Consider the following 19,297-nt stretch of genomic DNA (forward strand, 5'->3'; position numbering starts at 1 on the left):
AGTGCCTGGTGGAGCCTGGGTCCAAACCCGAGACCCCTCTCCCCAGAGCCCTCGCTCCTTCCGTTTCAGGTGGCCGAATGCCCCCTCTGGGCTCAGTTTCCCCACCTAACGAGTGAGCCTTCCTACTCTGACATTCTAAGCTCCTCCTGGCCAGAGAGGGCTTTCACCCTTATCACTAACTCCTTCCAGAGGCTTTTGGCATCTAACAATAATAACAATAACAACATCCATAATAAAATAATACTGATCTCCGCACTAGAGCTCCACCCACGTTTTCCCCTTTAACCCTCATAACAACCATTTTTCAGATGCCAAAAGTGAGGCACAGAGCAATTAAGTGACTTGCCCCTGGTCACCCAGTCAGGATGTAATTGAGGCAGGGCTGAAATCCAGTCCTGCCTGTAAAATCCATGCTCTTAAGAAAAAAGTTGGTGTTCCTCAAAGTGCCTCAAAATTGTAAAAAAAAGAAAAGAAAAGAAAAGACTCCAGACGCCAGGCTGCTTATCAGATTGGAGGCTGGGCCTGGGAATCTGCGTTTTCATCAGTTCCTCCATCAGGGTAGAGAAACTCCCCACTAAAGCAATGATCTCTGAAAATGCAGAAAAACGGGTGAAGAGGCTGAGTGTGGAAAGCAAGGAAGGTTCCCTGATCCATACCCTGCATCTCTGCACGCCCCCCAGGGTCCTGGTGCCTTGGCCAGGTACTTACTCGCTCCCCTTCAAGTGAGAAATTAACTCTCTCTGCGCCTGGGTGGGAGCAACAGGTTCATATGCAAATATTGGGTTCCTTCCAGCCAATCCTGAGCTCTTGGCTCTGGGAAGGGGCTGGGCTTCCAGGACTGGAGCCAATGAATTAGCATCTTGGGCTGGAAGGGAAAGACCAAGGGCTTTTAAACCGCATGCCAGGGGTTTTGTGGCCCAAGCCCAGCCCAAGGCTAGCATGTCTCTGCAGAGGATCGTGCGAGTGTCTCTGGGGCATCCCACCAGTGCCATGTGTGTGGCTGGCGTGGAGACCCTCGTGGACATTTATGGGTAAGAGCCAGAAGCCTGGGGGTTTGCAGGCCCCTGGTGCTGACCTCTTGGGCTCTCCCTGCGAGCTGTGTGGGGCTTCCTCAAGGCTCAGGCCTGACTTGGCTGCCCTCTCCTGAGCCTTGGCCTTGGCATAGCTGCCAATCATGGAAGCTTGGGTCCTCGTCTTTCTCAGCCAGGCTTCTTAAAGAACCCCCGCTAGGGGGTGTTAAGTGTGGGAGACTGAATGGGGGTAGAGAGGCTTCTACTCACTAGATGCCGGTAGCACACCCCCGACTTATGACAACCAAAAACATTTCCGGACGTTGCCGAGTGTGCCCTGGAGGGAAGATCACCCCCAGCTGAGAACCAGTGTCTCAGACTAAGACTTTAAAAACTGGAGTGAACTTAGAAGCAGAGATGGGGTTGGTCCCAGGGCATTAGATGACAGGGGGTGAGGAGCTGGTCATGGGAGGGAACCAAGTCTGGAACAAGCCCTCCAAGCTAGTAGGAGGAGCTAAAGCCCAGTTGAGGGTGGGTGGGCAGTGAGGAGTGAGAAGGGGATTCAGCTGATCCTGAAGCAGGGGGCAGCCACAGAGGGGTGATGAAGGAGGAGGTGTACCCGTGCCGGCTGGCACCACCGCCTCCTCCAGCGTTATGTGCCCATGGCTGCCTCATGCCCTGGCTTCCTCACGCCCATGGGGCAGATGTGTCTCTAGTTTGACCTGCCCCAGGAAACCGGGGGCTGGTTCCTTCCCTGCAGACCTTCCTAGAGGACGGAGGAAGGATTTGGGCCATGAGAGGCAAAGGCAGCAGTATCTTGGGGTGTTGTGGATAGATGGGCCACTTTGGGGTTTGCAAAGGAGCTGTGGGTGGGACAGTCACAGGGTGGGGGGTGGAGCCTCTGGCACCCTCACACGGGGGACTCTTGGGCCTCCAATGACCAGACCACATTGGGGATGGGGGAGAGCTCCTAGTTTGTTCTTTCACACATTCGTCAAGTATTTCAAGTATTTTTGGGGGGTCTAGTGCGTGCCAGGCATGGGGACACAATGGTGAACAAGCAGGCGTGGTCCCTGCCCTCTGAGGACCTGTCCTGCGGTTCTAGCAGAGGCTGGACCGCCTTGCAGGGGTGCTGTGGAAAGGATTCCTGTCTTGCAAGGGGAGCGGGACTGTACTAATTCTAAAGTCCCTTCGGGCTCAGAGATACAGTGATTTAGTAATCCTTGGTGCTCAGACTGTGGGCCAACAAGAGAAAGGGCACTAGGCGTGGTGGCTCAGTCCTGGCTCTGCGACCTAGCAGCTGTCTGACCTTGGGTAAGTCACTTAACCTCTCAAGTCTGACCTTGGGAAAGTCACTTAACCTCTCAAGTGGCTCTTTCTTCATCTATAGAATGAAGGTCATAATAATGTCAGCAATGATACTTAGAGGCTGTTCCATACCAGTCACTGCCCTAAAGCCTTTACATATGTTAACTAGTGCTCACAACCATTCTGTGAGATGGGTACTGTCTTCATCCCCATTGCAGAGATGAGGAAACTGAGGCACATAGAGGCTAAGTCACTTGCCCCGTGTCACACAACCAGTGAGTAGAGGCAGAGCCAGGATGCAGCCCGAGCACTTTGGCCTTCACTTCAAAGGGCTATTGGGACGATTGACACTTCAAAGGGCCATTGGGACGATTGAATGAGATTGTGCATGCAGCGCACGTAGGCGATGGCTGGCATGTGAACATTCAATTATGGTAACTACTACCATTATAACCATCATCATCATTTTAAGTATCCTTCCTGGCTCTCTAGACAGCCTCAAGCGTCCCCAAACCTGCCATCCACAAGATGGCTGGGGAACAAACTCTGAGCCATACTGGGAGAAGGAGGAAATGAGAAAAGAGAAATTAACACAGGCTGAGCAGTCAGGGCAGGCTTTCCTGGAGAAAGGGCACCAACCAGAGCCTTGCAGGATGAGCAAGACCATTGGGGCTCTCTAATCACTAGTGGATTAAACCCTGTCTTCCTTCCTTCCATTGAGTTGGAGATGGCCCAGACTTGGTAAGGGGGTTTTGCTTTCCTGAATAGGGATTCTTAGGGAGGAGGGTAAGGAAGTGTAATACACAGGTGTGCTGAGCCACATGCTGGACGTGCAGCCGGGGTTGAGAACCGCTGCCCTAGCTGGAAGGGCAAACAACTCACCCCTTGCTCAGCAGACGTGGTCTAATAGAAAGAAAAGGCTTGGGGCACCTGGGGGCCAGGAACCCTGAGTTTTGGCCCTAGTTCTTTCACCCTTTGCTATGTCACCTTGAGTAACTTTCTGCTCCTTCCTGGGCCTCAGTTTCCCCATATGTACTCTGAGGAGGTTGGCGTAGAAGAGTGGATTTCAAGCTCTGCTCGTGGAGGCCTCTGAGTCTCCTCCCTGATTTGACAAAGCAGCTCCCCTTCTGTCTCTACCAGATTTTGTTTGATGTAAAGCTCCAACCTGCCTGTGCAGAGAGCTGGGCTCTGGGAGGTAGACGCACCTTTAACTCTCTTAACTATTTGGACTTTGTAAAAAGTGTTTGTGTGACTGCCATTTTCCAGGGGCAGGAAGACGTAGAATTAAGGAGGGGCAGTGACTTCCTGAATTGTGTTCTGTTGGCGAGGCCAGTGCAGTCGGGGATCTGGGACCCTCACTGAAGAGGGAAGGGGCAGCTGGTACCCAAAGCCTGAGCTGTTTGGGCCTTGGTCTCCTCGGCTCCTGTGGGCCAACTTGCTGGGGACCTTGGTGGTCATCTTGTCAACTTTCCTGTTTTCAGCCACAAAGACCTTTACTGTCAATTTCCCGGCTCTGAAATGTCTGATTTTGTTTTCCCAGAGGTGGAGGCCCTGAGCCCTTGAGAGGGTGGGTTTCGGTTTGCAAGGGAGTGGGGACAGAACTGGCTGTGAGTCCTGGCTCTGTCACTCACCAGCTGTGTGACTTTGAGCAAGTCACCTGTCATCTCTGGGCCTCAGTTTTCTTATCTGTAAAGTGGGGGAAATAGTACTGACGTCCTATGACTAGGAGAGCCGTCTTCATCACCCTTGTCGCCACCATCATCCTCACCATTGAAGGGGTGGCACGACTCTAAAGGAAGACCTGACCTGTCTTGATTCCCAGGAGGGCGTGAGCTCACATTGAGTCACTCCCACACTCCCGGGGGACCAGGGTCCACTGTTTCTGAGACAGTCCATCCTTAGCCATGGTCCTCAGACTTCACTGGGCATCAGTGTGGTTTAAAATGCAGGTTCCTGAGCTCTGACTGCAGAACTTATGGTTCTGGAATCTGCATTTTCAATAGCTTGATCTGAATTTGACCACTGTGAGGGTGACCAGCTGTCCCGGTTTGCCCAAGACTTTCTAGGTTTTACCATGGAATGTCCTGCACCCCAGGAAATGCCTCAGTCCCTGGCAAACCAGAACTGTTGGTCATCCCATCATGTTTTCCCCACTGTGCACCAGCTCCTAGGCTGGCTGTACCACTGGATCAGTTGGGCCCTTGGGCTGGCTAGAAGGTCTCTGTGCTGGGGAGGGTCTTGGACTGCCCCACTCGTTGGGGGAGGACGAGGCCCCCAGCCACAAGTGCCCCCAGGACTGGGCTGGGGATGTTGTCTAGAGCAGCATGCTGCACTCGGGGGGGGCCTGGCTGGAGGAAGAACTTCATCCACGTGAGCCTCTGGCCGCTTTCCCTGTCCTCCAGGAAATGGGGAATCCAGATCCTCCTGTACCTGATGCAGGCTCTCCTCCTAGAAGCCTCCCCTTTGATCTTCCTAACACACGGCTGCATGACGGAGCATGAGCGCTAGACTGGGAGTCTAGGGCCCTGTCTTCTAGTCTCTCCTCTTCTGGGCCTCAGTTTCCCCAGCCGTGAAATGGGGGCATGGGTTCAGGTGCCTCCAAATTTTACTCATCCCCAGTGTTTACTCACACTCCTTTCGTCTTCTCATCACCCCACTTTATAGATGTAGACACTGAGGCACAGGGAGGCCAAGTCACTCCCTCAAGGTCACACAGCTAGTGAGTGGTGGGGCTGGGATTTGAACCCAGGCTTCCTGGCCGCAGAGCCCACAGGCTTAACCACCTCCCCGTGGTTCCACTGGGTTGCCCCTCCTGATCAGGAACCGTCGCTGGCTTCCCATTACATAGCGGTGAAATGAGAATGAGCTCGTTGCAGCCTGAGTTTGCACTTGACCTCCTAAGGCTCTGCAGTGGAAACCCCTTCCCCTTAGATGTGTCTCTTCCTTGTCCTCGGTTTACCTGCCTTCCTCCGGGAAGCCTTCCCCAGACACCCCAGTACACCCTCTCAACCTGCTCCCATCCACCCATTTCCTGTGCCTTAATTTACCCTAGTAACCCCTTCCCCAGTCCTGGGACGGTGGTTTTCCAAGAATTCCCCATCTATTATCGTGCTTGAGCCTCACAATTGCCTGTGAGGTTGGCCCAGTAGGTGTCATTATCCCACTTTACAGGTGAGGTAACAGGGCCCGGGGAGGCTAGGTGATTTGTTCAAGGTCACCTGGCTGATGGGCAACCCAGCCCAGTCTAGAACCTGACTCTTGACCTTGGTCCTGGCACTACCAAGCTCTCAGCTTCTTTGGGCCCCTCCTGGGCAGGGGCACTTCTGTCTTCATCAGGGGTCCCCTGGTGCCTCATACAAGGCCTGGGCCAGGGAGGTGCAGGGGAGCTGGGCTGAGATACCCCAAACCAGAGGCTGGGGCCTGGGAACTCGGTGGTCTTCATACCAGAAGGACCATCCAAGGCGCTCTGCTCTAGCTTGTGTTTGGCGGGAGGATACCGGGAGCCCTTCGTACCCGGGTCTATCTCCATGAGTCTCTGTCTCTCCATATCTTTTCATGTCCCTTTGTCGCTGTCTCTGTGTCCCCATGTCTCTCTACCTAGATTCTCACACATCCAGGGCACAATAGGACAGAGCCCTGGAAATTACAGCTTCAGGAGTATGGTTGCCAGATAAAATCCAGGATGCCTAGTTAAATTTGAAATCCAGATGAACAATGAATAATTTTTTAGTGTAAGTATGTCCCAGATATTTCATGGGACATACTTATACTAAAACAATTATTTGTTGTTTATCTGAAATTCAAGTCCGACTGGGTGTTCCGTATTTTATTAAATCTGGCAGCCCTGCTTGGAATGAGACACAGGTGTGTCAGCCCCTCCCACCTGGTGAAGATACCTGGCAGGGCCAAGCCCTGGAGTGGGACCCGCCTGGTGGAGTACAGTTAGGCTTCATTTATTTCTCTTTTTTTAGAGGAAAGGCATGTTGAGAAGTGTCAGACTCATGCTGGCAGAGGAGTGAAGAGGGTGCTTTGGAGGAGGTCTGCTTTCTTCCACGTGGAGGCAGGGAAGGGAAAGGACCTGGGTAGTGGTTGTGGCCAGCTGTGCAAGCTTGGGGAAGCCTCTTGCCCATCCTGAGCCTCAGTTTCCCCACGTTAAGTGGGAGTAATGATCCCCTCCTCCTGGGGCTGTGCTGAGGATTAGATGAGCTGATATTTGGAAAGTCTTAGCCAAGCCTGCCATGGTAAATGTTCAGGGGAGGGGAGCCCTGGGGGTTATGATTACTGTTGTTATTACTCTTGGGTAAGAATGTGGACTCAGGAACCAGAAGGCCTGGGTTTGGACCCCAGTCCTGCCACTAACTAGCTCCATGACCTTGGACAGTTTACTTTAACCTCAGTTTCCCACCTGTAAAACGGGAGACAATAATAGTCGCTACCTCCTGGGGTTTTTGAGTGGATTACATGACATAAGGCACATAAAGAAACTCAAATAGGGCTGGCACATAGCAAGGGCTCAACCGAAGTCAGCTACTGTTATCCCCCAGCTGGATGTGTGTGCTGCTTCCTCCAGGAAGCCTTCTGGTTCCTCTGGCCCACAGTGGTCTCTCCCTACATGGGATCCCACTGACCCCTGACCCCGTCACCCTGAATCCCGTCCGGCTGCCCTGGGCAGTGCTGTCCTCAGCTCCCTAGCCAGACTGAAGGCTCGGGGGCAGTGGGTGTATCTGCCTCAGCCCAGCAGTGCCAGCATGCACAGTAGGCACCCCACAGACAATCAGAGGATGAACAGACTGATTTCAAGCAGGACTCCCAGACTAGCTGGAGTGGGGGAAATGAGGTCCCAGGGCCACAGAACAGCGTGGAATTTTTAACCCTACAATTCATGCCTGGAGAACTCACAAGGGAAATGTTAATGAACACAGAACCTTAGAATGTGAGAATGTTTATCTGTGTGTGAGGTCTAGGCTTGACTTCCAGGAGCTTGCTGTGAGAATCTGAGAGTCCTGGGGTAGTCAGGGAAGGCTTCCTGGAGGAAGCAAGAGTTTGAGCCAGAGCTCAAGCATCAGAACAAGGGCTGCCCTCTAGCACTTTCCGTGGCTCCCTGTTCTTCCCAGGTCAGTACCTGAGGGAACAGAGATGTTTGAGGTCTACAGAACCCCCGGCGTGGACATCTACATCTCTCCCGGAGTGGAGAGGGACCGGGAGCATGCAGACACCAGGTGGTGGTGCTTTGATGCGGGGTTGCAGATCATCGTGGTCATGAACTCTCCCAGCAACGACCTCAATGACAGTCACGTAAGCAGGTCCCTTGGTCTGAGGGAGTGATGGGGAGGCAGTGATCTCACTCCACAAGGGCCCAGTGCCCTCTCTTTATCCAGAGTGCAGGGTAGCACAGTGGGTAAGCGCCTGGCCCTGGAGCCAGCCAGCTCTGCAACTTACAAACACAAACTGAGTCTGCTGGTGAGTCACATCACCGCTCTGGGCCTCAGTTGCCCCAACTGTAAAATGGGGATAATCATAGCACCTTCCTCCTAGTGTTGAACAGGAGCCAGCCTTTGCTCCTTCTCTTGCTTCCCAGGACCCCTTGTGAAGGGAGGAGTTGTCCTAGTTCTTCTGTGTCGAGCCTCAGTTTCCCCATCTGTAGGCTGAGGGTTGACTCGTGGTCTCTGATACTCTGAATGAGGGAGAGAAAGCAGAGATGGGGGAGGGAAGCCGCTGCCTGGGGAGACCCCTTTCCCCAGGGGCCTCACCTTCCCCTAACCCACTCTCTTCCTGACCCCATTCACTTCTCAGAGGCAGGATGCCTCCCCTTCCTCTCCTCTCTCTGCCCATTAAGTTTGAGACCAAGACCCAGCTGGAGGCAGTGTTCTGGCCCCAGGGCAGGGGGGGATTTAAAAAGTGGGAGAAGTCGGGTGTCCCTCGACACAGGGCACAGGGGATGCCCCCTAAAGGGGTGATGGGAACCAGGCCTTGTCGTGTGGGTGGCAGGTCCCCACTCCATGTCGGGAGCGATACTTTGGGAAACTGGCCCTTTAAGGACCACTGGCCATGCACCCAGCATGGGGCAGCCGTGACCTCCCCCAGCCCCGACAACAGCCCTGAGAGGCAGGGTCTGATCCCCACTTCACAGGTGGGGCCACCAAGGTTCAGAGTAACTGTCCTGGAACCACATAGCTGATCAGTGGGAGGGCTAGAATTCAGGTGTCAGAGCTGCCTGACACCCGGGGACAGGCTCCCTCCATCACCCCCACATCTTTACCATCCATGTGTCTGAATTATCCTATCCAGGGAGTTCCATGAGGCAGGTGGGGCAGGACTCAATGAACCCATTTTACAGACAAGGAAACGGACCAAGAAGGGGCGTGGCTTGCCTGAAGTCACATGATTAGTAAGTAGCGGAGTTGGTGAGTCAGAACAGAGGCCCCCGGAGCAGGGCAAGGGGACCAGCCATCCTGTGAGGGGCCGCTCCTGGGTGCCCTGCACTGAGCCAGAGGCTGTGTGGATGCCTCCCCAGTCTGAGCTCCGTGGCACCGAGGACCGCAGGGACTGAGGAGGGTCATCGGAGTGTCCCCTACTTCCCCTCCCCCCCTTTGCCCGGGATCCAGGTAATTTTATGCCTGAGGTGAGCATCATTGCTGGGGCTTGACACATGGGGGTCAGAAACTGCAGGATTCAGGGGCTCCCAGGACGGAGGGGTGAGGGTGGGGGTGGGGGGTCCAGGAGGTGGCAACCACGGAGGACCGTGGGCATTCTGGAGCTGCAATCACTGGGGTGAGGAAACCACTCAGTGTGACAGTGGGGAGCAGGGCAAGATTGTTAGTGTCTCTGAGCCTCAGTTTACTCATCTGTAAAATGGGGAAATTAACACCCACCCTGCTGAGTTGCAGTGAGGATTAAATTATAATATGCATGCCAAGAGTCTGGCAGAGTGGTCCCCCTTTTCTGTAAGGATTGCATGTGCTGTTGAACGTGAGTGTTGCAGACGCTGCTGCCCAGCTGGTGATCGTTGTAAGGAAATGTTAGATGCAGGAGCTGAAGGAATGATGTCATTTGTCTGGGGCTCAAGTTCTTGGTGCTGCCTCTGTGAGGCTATTGGAAGTTACTAGAAGATTCAGCTCTGGTTTATCTTATAATAGCGCACACGGGTCCCCCAGCCCCCAACACAATAAAAACCCTTGTGTGTTTATGAAAGTCCCTTGTTTAGGACCTGAGAGGGTCTGGAAAACAGCCAAAGGAAAGAACACGCATCCTAAATCAAACCCCAGTGGTGCCACTTCCCAGCAGGGCCTCACCTCTCTGAGCCTCGGTTTCCCATCTGGCAGAGAGGATGGCTGTAGAGCCCCAGCAGGTGGCAGACCCATCTGTCCGCGCCCTTCTCTTGGTTCTGGAGAGGAAGCCATGCCGGGCAGAGCGAGCCGAGGGGAACCACCCCGCGGGCAGGTCCTGCATCCTGCTTTGTCCCCCACTGTCTCTGTCTCCCCATTGTTCTTTGAGCCGCTTGTTCGTTCTCCTGTTGTAACAGACACATGGCGTGTCCCTCTCCCATCCCCATCCTCTTGCCACAGCACCTGGGCAGCTGGGGACGCCCGGCTTCCCACCTCGGCTTTGTGAGCATAAAGGCAAACAGCTGCGCATGGAGCAGAGAAGGAGCCTCCAGGCTTTGGCAGAGAAACCAGGGCCTTTCTTAAGTTTTGGTTTGGCCAGGGAGGTGTAGGGTCAACTGAGGCACTTGAGCAGAGGGGCACTGGTTCTGCTGTACCATCCCTTGGACGTGAACTCTCCTCCAGCAAGGGCCACGCATTCTTTATTATTACTGTTACTATCATGTCCCTTCATTTCTGATATTATTACCTAGCTACTGAAGAGGGGCGAGCACCACACGTGGTCCCTTCAATCTGCACAACATCGTAAAAAGCATCATCGTAGTAAACATTATTCCCATTTTACAGAGGAAGAAACTGAGACCAGAGAGGGTCAGTGCCTAGGCCAAGGTCACACAGCCTGTCAGAAGTGGCCCAAGCCCATCGCCACTCTCCAGCCCTTTGAGGCTGCCTGCTGTTCCCAGGCTGACCTGGCAGAGGTTTCCCATGGGCAGCTGAGCCCCTGCGTCCCCGCTAGTCTGCAGGCAAGTGTCTGATCACAAAGAGCCCCAGCCGGCTGCAGACACCACATCCACAGGCATGTGCCGTAGCCAGCTGGTGTAGACAGACTGGCCCCTGGGCTATTCGATGTGGTGGCAGGCATAGTTTGTATACTTCGTCCACATTGACCCTGGCTGTCTCCCCGACCCAGACAGTCAGTGCCTCCCAGGGACGACAACCCAGCCATCCTGCTCCCCGGCCACTATTGTGCTGAAAGCAGGTGAGGGCAGGTAGGAAAGTCAGTGCCTGCACCAGGGGACACACAGGGACACCTGCTGTTAGAGTTTAGCAGAAGTGGAATGGTATCTTTGTCAAGGACTGATCCTGTATTAGTTATCTATCACCATGTAACAAATTGCCCCAAAACGTGCTGGCTCAAAACAATAGCGTTTATGATCTCACAGTTTCTGTGGGTCAGGATCCAGTGTAGCTTAGTTGGGCCCTCTGCCTTGGGGGCTCAAAGGCTGCAATCAAGGTGTTAGCGGGGCTAAAGTCATGTTGAGGCTTGACCAGGGCAGCCCTACGTCCAAGCTCAGTCATGTGGCTCTTGCAGGATTGCGCTCCTCGTGGGCTTGTGGACTGAGGGCCTCAGTTCCCTTCACGTGGTTGGCAGGAAGCCTCCCCCAGTTCCGTGCCATGTGGGCCTCTCCATAGCTCACAGCGTGGCAGCTGGCTTCATCAAGGTGAGCGAAGGAGAGGAAGAGGGAGAGGGAGAGGGAGAGGGAGAGGGAGAGAGTGCGGGGGAGAGAGAGGGAGAGAGAGGAGAGAGAAAGAAAAAGAGGGGCAGGGGAAGAGGTCTTTTCTAACAGCCCATCAGTTTTGCTATTTTCTGTTGGTTGAAAGGAAGTCTCTGGGGAGACTTCCTACACTCAAGGGGAGGGAGTTACACAAGGGCATGAACACCTGGGGTGGGGGTTATCGGAGACATCTCAGAAGCCTGCCTGCCACGTACTTTTCCCGTATTTTCCTAATTCTCTATAAGGAATACCTACAGCTTTTGATATGGAGACAAAGAACTTTATTACAAAAATAAAAATGAAAAGTGTAATCATAAAATCCATGTCTTGTGACATTATGGAGTGAGGGCTGCCTCTCTAAGTTGTTTCCACTACGGTTTGAATCTGCTCCAATTTATTAGCCCTTCTGTCTGTGGGGATTTCGCTGTCTGTGGGTCATTCACTGTCACAGAAAGGGCTGCTCTGAACATCCTTGAACGTGTCTCCTGGTGTACGTGTGCAAAAGATTCTCCAAGAGTGGGATTGCTGGGTTTGGGGTGGGCTAATGTTTGACTTTACAAGATAACAGCAAGTTCTTTTACAAAATGCTTAACTTGACACTCCCATGAGTGGTGTGTTAAAGTTGCCTTTGAACCATATAGTCTATGATGTTGTTTTTCACCAATCAAATAGGTGTAAAACCCTGTCTCAAGGCTTTAATATTTCATTTCCTTACTTATTAGTGATGTGGAGCACCTCTTTATATGTTTATTATCCACTTGCGTTACAATTTCTGTGAATGCCTGTTTGTATCTTTTGCCCTTTTATTTTTTTCTGTTGAGTTGTTTGTCTTTTTCATGTTGAGTAGCCTAAGTTCTTTAAATATTATGGATGCTAAGCCTTTGTAGGTTTTATGCTGTGAATATCTTCTTCTCAGATTATGCTTGCCTTTTCACTGTATAGAGTCTTTTGATGAACAGAAGTTATTTATTTTCATCTAGTTGAATTTTATCAATCTTGTCTTTCTTGTTTATGGATTTTGTGTCTTATTTAAGTAAGGTCATCAAGATGTCTCCAACATCTTTTGAAAGATACAAATGCTCATTCATGATAAAAAGTCTCAGTAAACTAAGCATAGAGGAGATCTTCTTCAACTTGATAAAGAATATCTACAAAAGACTTACAGCTCACATCACACTTAATGGTGAGAAACTTGAAGTTTTCCACTAAAGTCAAGAACAAGGCAAATGTGCTCCCTCTCCCCACTGTTTTTCAACACAATATGGAAAGTCCTAGCTAATCGTTAAAACTAGAAAAGGAAATAAAAGGGATACCTACTGAGAAGAAATAAACTTTTTTTGTTCACCGATGACATGATCATCTATGTAGAAAAACCCAAAGAACTGACAAAAAAAACTTCTGGAACTAATAAGCAATTATAGCAATGTTGCAGGACACAAGTCAATTGCTTTCCTGTATACCAGCAATGAACAAATGGAATTTGAAATTAAAAACACAATGCCATTTACACTTGACCCCTCCCAAATTAGCTACTTAGGTATAAATCTAACAAAATATGTATAAAGTCTGTACAAGAAAAACTTCAAAATTCTGATGAAAGATATTAAAGAAGAAGTAAAAAAATGGAGAGATATTTCATGTTCATGGGTAGGAAAAGTCAATATTGTCAGTTCTTCCCAACTTGATCTGTAGATTCAGTGCAATCCCAATCAAAATCCCATCAAGTTATTTTGTGGATATCAACAAGCTGATTCTAAAGTTTATATGGAGACACAAAACAAAGAAAACAAAACAAAACAAAAAAAACCCAGAATAGCCAACAGAATATTGAAGAAGAACAAAGCTGGAGGGCTGACACTACCTGACTTCAAGACTTACTGTAAAGTAAATCAACTATACCCTAATAAAAATTATTTTTAGAAAAAGACTTAACTGTAAAGCTACAGTAATCAAGACAATGTGGTATTAGCAAAGGAATAGAGAAATGAAACAATGGAATAGAATAGAGACCAGAAATGGCCACACATAGATATAGCCAACTTGTCTTTAGATGTGGCACAGAGGATTTTTATGGCAGTGAAACTACTCGATATGGTACTATAATGGTGGATATATGTCATTACACATTTGTCCAAATCCACAGAATGTAAAACACCAAGAGGGAACCCTAATGTAGACTGTGGACTTTGGGTGATAATTATGTGTCAATGTAGGGTCATCAACTCTAATGAATGTAGCACTCTGGGGGAAGATGTTGATAATAGAGGAGGCTATGCATGAGTTGGGGCAGGAGACATATGGGAAATCTCTGTACCTTCCTGTCAATTTTGCTGTGAACCTAAAAGTTCTCTAGAAAATGAGCTATTTTTTTAAAAAAGATGCAAAATTCTGTCTTTCTTAAGTCTTTAGTATATGATGTGAGGATGGGATCAATTTAATTATTTATTCAATGTAATCATTTTCCATATGGATAAGCAATTGTCCCAGCACCATTTATTGCACAATCTTCACTTTCCCCAGTTATTTGCAAGACCATCTCTGTCATAGATCAAGTAGAATCTCTCTTAAGTTGCATCTGTCATTGTCTTTACCTAAGCCATTACAACGCAATCCATTACTTTACAGTAAGTCATACCTGGTAGAGCAAGTCCCTCACCTTTTGCTTCTTTTTCTTACAAGGTACTTTGACTATCTTAGCCTCTTGGTTTTCCAAGTAAACCTTGGAATCAACTTGTCAAGTTCAAGTAAAACCCCAGAATTTCTCTGACCACATGAATCCATTTGGAGAGAATTCATACCATGATGATATTAAGCCTTCCTAACCATGTTCATGGTATTTCTTTCTTTTAATTTGGGTCTTCTCTAATTGATTTCAATAAGGTTTGGTCATTTTTCTCCATAAAAGCCTTACACATCTTTTGTTAGGTTTAGCCTAGGTACTTTACAGTATTTCTTCCTAATGTAAATTATATGCTAATAGTGTGGTTTTTGTCTAAAAATTAATTTTGTCTGATATTAATGTATCCATCCCAGCTCTCTTCTGGCTAATATTGGCTTAATGTATGTTCCTTTTTTTTTTTTAAAACTTCATCTTTCCTGGATCCTTGTATTTTAGGTTCATCTCTTATAAATAGCATGGAGCTGGATTTTTTTCTTTATCTAGTCCAAAACTCTCTTTTGACTAGTAACATTATTTATATTTATTTTGATTATTCATATATTTCAGTTTCTTTTTACCATTTGCTTTTTAGTTTTTAGTTGTCTATTTTTTTCTATGTTGCCTTTTTCTATGTAATTGCCTTTTTGTATGGAATTATCCATTCTTTTAAAAAATTATTGCATTTTCTCCATGTATAAAAATTTATGAACTCCATTTCTATTCTTTTGGTCAATACTTTTACCTTTTAATAATAAATTTTTAACTCTATAAAATCTAGAATTAAACACTATCTTAATTCCCTCTTCAATTGAAGACCTCATAACACTTTAACTCTCATTACCTCTCCCAGTTTACATTCTGCTCTTTTTTTAATCTCACAATTTTGATATTTTTATAAACTTTTTTTATACAGACAATATTTTTTAGATTTACCAAAATATTTACCATGTTATTTGTTCACCATTTTTTCTTGCATCCAGATGCTTCTGACATTAGGTATCTTCTTCTTAAAGTATGTCCTTAGAAGTTGCTTTAGTGAAAGTGTGTTGGTTTTAAAATATCAGTTTTTCTTCATCTGAAAATGTTTTTATTAAAATATAATTTTTTTTTAAGATTTATTGATTGATTGATTGCTATGTTGGGTCTTCGTTTCTGTGCTAGGGCTTTCTCTAGTTGCGGCAAGCGGGGGCCACTCTTCATCGCGGTGCGCGGGCCTCTCGCTATCGCAGACTCTCTTGTTGCGGAGCACAGGCTGCAGACGCGCAGGCTCAGTAGTTGTGGCTCACGGGCCCAGTTGCTCCACGGCATGTGGGATCTTCCCAGACCAGGGCGCGAACCCGTGTCCCCTGCATTAGCAGGCAGATTCTCAACCACTGCGCCACCAGGGAGGCCCTAAAATATAATTTTTAAGTACACAATTCTAAGTTAATAGTTATTTTTTCAAGATACTTTGAAGATATTATTCATCTCTCTTCTGGATTTCATTACTGCTGTTGTGAAGTCTACTTTCAATCTATTGATAATTATTATTCTTTTATAGGTGACCTGACTTCTTTTCTTCTTTCTGGATACCTTTAAGATCTGTTTGTCTTTGGTATTCTTAACCACAGTGAGATGTGTGTGTGTGTGTGTGTGTGTGTGTGTGTGTGTGTGTGTGTATGCAGAGAAGGGAATTCTTGGCAATTTCCCTTACTTTTCACATCTCAGCAATGCTTTGAAAAGTATATTCTAAACATGATCCAGTTGTTTTGTAAAGGGAAGGTCCTTCAGAGTACTGTTTGTACTGTTCGTGTGATTCTTCATATATGCACAACACTGTGTGTGCATGTTTGTGTAGTATAAACCTCTGGGTGCACACATCGCTCTATGCATACATCTGTGTGTGTGTGTCTTTTCCTAGTTCAAACGTAACCTCTTCAGGTCAGGGGATTTTCTTTCTGTTTCTCACTACCTCCTGACAACCTACCAGTACTTACTCCCATGGTCAGGGTCAGTCTGGCTGCCTTCTGGTGTCCACACTGGTGGGAAAAGGAAGAACGCTGGGGAGAGCAGTAGTGGGCCAGGCACTGCCTCACCGTGTCCCCCTGTCCTCCCCATCTGTCTCTTCCACAGCTTTGCCCCCAAGGACTGCACATCCTTTAGCATCAATGCTTCCCCAGGAGTGGTCGTGGATGTTGCCCACCGCCCTCCAGCCAAGCAGAATCTCACAGGTTCCTCCAAGTGGCCCCTGGACCCTGGGCTGGAGGTGAGCCTGAAGAGGACAGCTGCCAGCGACAGCACAGGTGACCGGAAGGTGAGTGTGGCAGCCGTGGGCTGGGATGTGTAGGAGGAGGTCAGCAGGTCATAACAGGTCAGCCACTCAATCGACCCAGAGCCCCAGCCCGCTGCAGGCTCTGGGGAGAATCAGTTCTTTTTCTCTCCCAGCTTCTGGTGGCTGCTGGTATTCCTAGACTTGTGGCCGCATCGCTCCAATCTCTGCCTCCGTGGTCCATTACCTCCTCCTCAACCTGTCAAATCTCCCTCTGCCTCACTCTTATAAGGACACTTGTCATTGGATTTAAGACCTGTCTGGATAATACAGGATGATCTCATTTCAAGATCCTTGATTACATCCGCAAAGATCTTTTTTTCCAAATAGGGTCAGATTCACAGGATCCAGGGATTAGGATGTGGCCATATCTTTTGGGGAATCACCATTCAACCCACTGTAGCCACATTGGCTATAGATGGACTCAACAGGACCCTCCAGGATTCCCACAGGGATCTGGGATAACAACTACTTGTTCCCAGCAGGACAGGCCAAGCAGGATACCTCCTGGGGCAGAGTTGTTGCCTGCTGTAAGAATACAGACCTTGGGCATCAAAGCCGGTCAGCAAGGGTGCAATCAGAGAAAGCTTCCTGGGAGAAGTGGCAAGCTGATGGATGGTATCAGTGACCTGCTTAAGAGAGGAAAAGAGGAGCGAGAGCTCTACACAGAGGATGTGGCCTGTGTGCACACTCTGGATAAGAGAGGGTGAGATGTGTGTTGGGGAAGCTGAGGAAGAGCTGCATGGAAAGAAAGGAAGGTAGAAGGGAAGGTGAGGGAGAGAGGGAGCCAGTATTAGAGGGTTTGGCGTCAGAGACCTCATTCTCTTAGGACAACAGGAAGCCAATGAAAACCTTTCATCCAGGAGTAACAAGACCACATATGTATGTTAGAAAGACCCACTGGCTGCAGTGTAGTGAGTCAGTTAGATCTAGGCGGCAGACTGGGGGCAGGGCAACCAGTCAGGAGGCTGATGCCGTGGTCCAGATGCAAGGTGACAGTGGCTGTGACATTTCCCTGGATTCCCATTATCTGCAGGACAGGTCGAGACACCTCAGTGCGACCCTCAGGAGCTCCCCTTCTTCTGGTGGCAGCTCTTTGGTTTTGTTTTGGGGAGCTCCCCTCCATCATCTTGCTTAGAAGTGTGGTTCCTGACACTCTGCCCTCCTCTGGCCAGGCTGGGCCAATCAGATGGGTTCTTCCTGGATTTTTAACCTTGGGCAGTGGGAGTTGGTGTTGCCACTCTCCCTCCAATGCCTCTTCCACCACATCCCCATCTGCTGAACTCCTGCTGCCCTTCCAAAATCTACCTCAAAGGGTACCTCCCTGACACCATGCAGGCAGAGGAAGCCCCTGCCTCCCTGGTCTCCCAAAGGACCCTCTTCTATACATCACAGTCACTTGAGTGTTTTGCTCCCTTTCCACTCCCACCAGTTGGGGTGTCCCTAACAGGCTGGGCGCCTGTTCCTTGTCTCCTCAGCACCCTGCTCTGAGCTGGCACATAGCAGGCCAGTTAGTGTTTGTTGAATGACTAAGGGAAATCATTAGTGGTTTGCTCCTGTCCTATAGGTTCAGATTTCATACTATGGACCTGAGACCACTCCAGTTGAAGCCCTGCTCTACGTCACCAGGGTCGGTAAGTGACGCCAGGGATCTTGGAGCACCACCCCTCTCCCTCCACACACACACCCATGCAAGGCATCTCTCCAGGAGAAACTACACCCTGAAGCTTACTTTAGACTGAGCAGAGAAAAGGATAATTTCTAGCCGGTCATGCATCTGGTAGTTCATAAGTATTCCTTCCCCAGTCAGTGAACCCCGAATAGAGCTGGGGAGAGAGGGCGTTTGCAGGAAGCTTCAATTACATCTCAAAATTTTATTTCTCAGCTTAGGAAGTGGTACGTGGATTTTCAACATATGAATCTCTATACCTTTTTGAAACCTCAAATATTTATGAGAAAAAGTAGATGATGAGACTGTTTTACACAATAATATAGACCAGTGTTCCCCAAATTCCATTATTTACATCCCATCTTCACCATTTTTGCCACATCAGTGATCTGCCTGTACTCATATTTATTTAGCATTCTTCTTTAAATAAAGTACATTTTTAACTTGACCTCATCTGGGGCAATAATATCATAATATTATTATTACTACTTAAACATGCATTAAATATATGAGCAGCGTGTGAAAGCTTCAGGTTTCTTTTCATTAATGAATTTCATTCATTTATTTCATTAATACACTTTTCCTAATAATTATTAATATTGTTGTTGTTATTATTATATAGCACTTACTCTATGCCAGGCAGGGTGCCAAGACTTTACATTTAAACCTTACAACAATCCAATGAAATTGGCGCTATTATTACCACATTTTACAGATGAAGAAACTGAGGTATAAGAGGTAAAGGGACTTGCCCAAGATTACACAGCTGGTTAGCAAAGGAGCCAGGAAGTTCTGGCCACCAAGCGCTATGCTCTATGGCCCAACATTGATACATGGCTATGGATATGTTTAAAAGGTCATCTAGGTCAATCTCATTCTGTGAGCTCACAAGGTCACTACACGATGTCATTGGAATGACCGTATAGTCATGCGTTCTGATGAGAGGGGAAGGATTCAGAAGCGAACATATGCTTTCTCAGCCATGCCATTTGGACAGAGCAGGGTATGTTTGGGGCTGTGGTTTGTCCCTGGTGCAGTCACACTACACAGAACGAAGAGCTAGGTGGGGTTGGAATAACCACTGTGTCCCCTACCCCAAAGTCACTGGGGGCTGGAGTTGGGGCCAGAGGCCTTTGAGAGCCTGGCAAGGTGTCCTTGCAGGGGCTTCGTACCATACATCCATTGGGGTGGCCGGGAACTCTTTCTGAGACCCCTGGGGGTGGCCAGACAGGCAGGGTCTGGTTGGCATCAGAGCTGTGGCAGGTCCTCCATGAGAGGGGAATGCGTGTGGTTAGAAGCCCTGGCTCTGCTGTCAGAATTGCAGCCAGACTTCTTCTTGGGAGACATGGGGGTGTCTTAGAACCTGTGTCTCCTCTGAACCGGTGAGAAAGAAGCCTTTGTGCAGATAGGTCTCCTGGGGAAAGGATTGTCCATCTGGGACCAGACTGAGTGCTCCCACCTTGCA

General features: G+C 48.9%; 1 protein-coding gene across 1 annotated transcript in view; it reads left to right on the plus strand.

Moving 5' to 3' along the window:
* The first annotated feature begins 939 nt into the window (after nucleotides 1-939).
* The window catches only part of LOC137760516 (protein-arginine deiminase type-4-like), a 38,286-nt gene continuing 19,928 nt past the window's right edge, over nucleotides 940-19,297 (plus strand). The window contains 7 exon segments of the mRNA XM_068537504.1: nucleotides 940-1,031; nucleotides 7,433-7,613; nucleotides 8,377-8,448; nucleotides 8,924-8,940; nucleotides 10,611-10,679; nucleotides 15,968-16,148; nucleotides 17,731-17,797. Coding sequence (XP_068393605.1) covers nucleotides 940-1,031; nucleotides 7,433-7,613; nucleotides 8,377-8,448; nucleotides 8,924-8,940; nucleotides 10,611-10,679; nucleotides 15,968-16,148; nucleotides 17,731-17,797 — 679 coding nt within the window.

This window comes from Eschrichtius robustus, chromosome 3, assembly GCF_028021215.1.
Source record: "Eschrichtius robustus isolate mEscRob2 chromosome 3, mEscRob2.pri, whole genome shotgun sequence".
NCBI classification, from domain to species: domain Eukaryota; kingdom Metazoa; phylum Chordata; class Mammalia; order Artiodactyla; family Eschrichtiidae; genus Eschrichtius; species Eschrichtius robustus.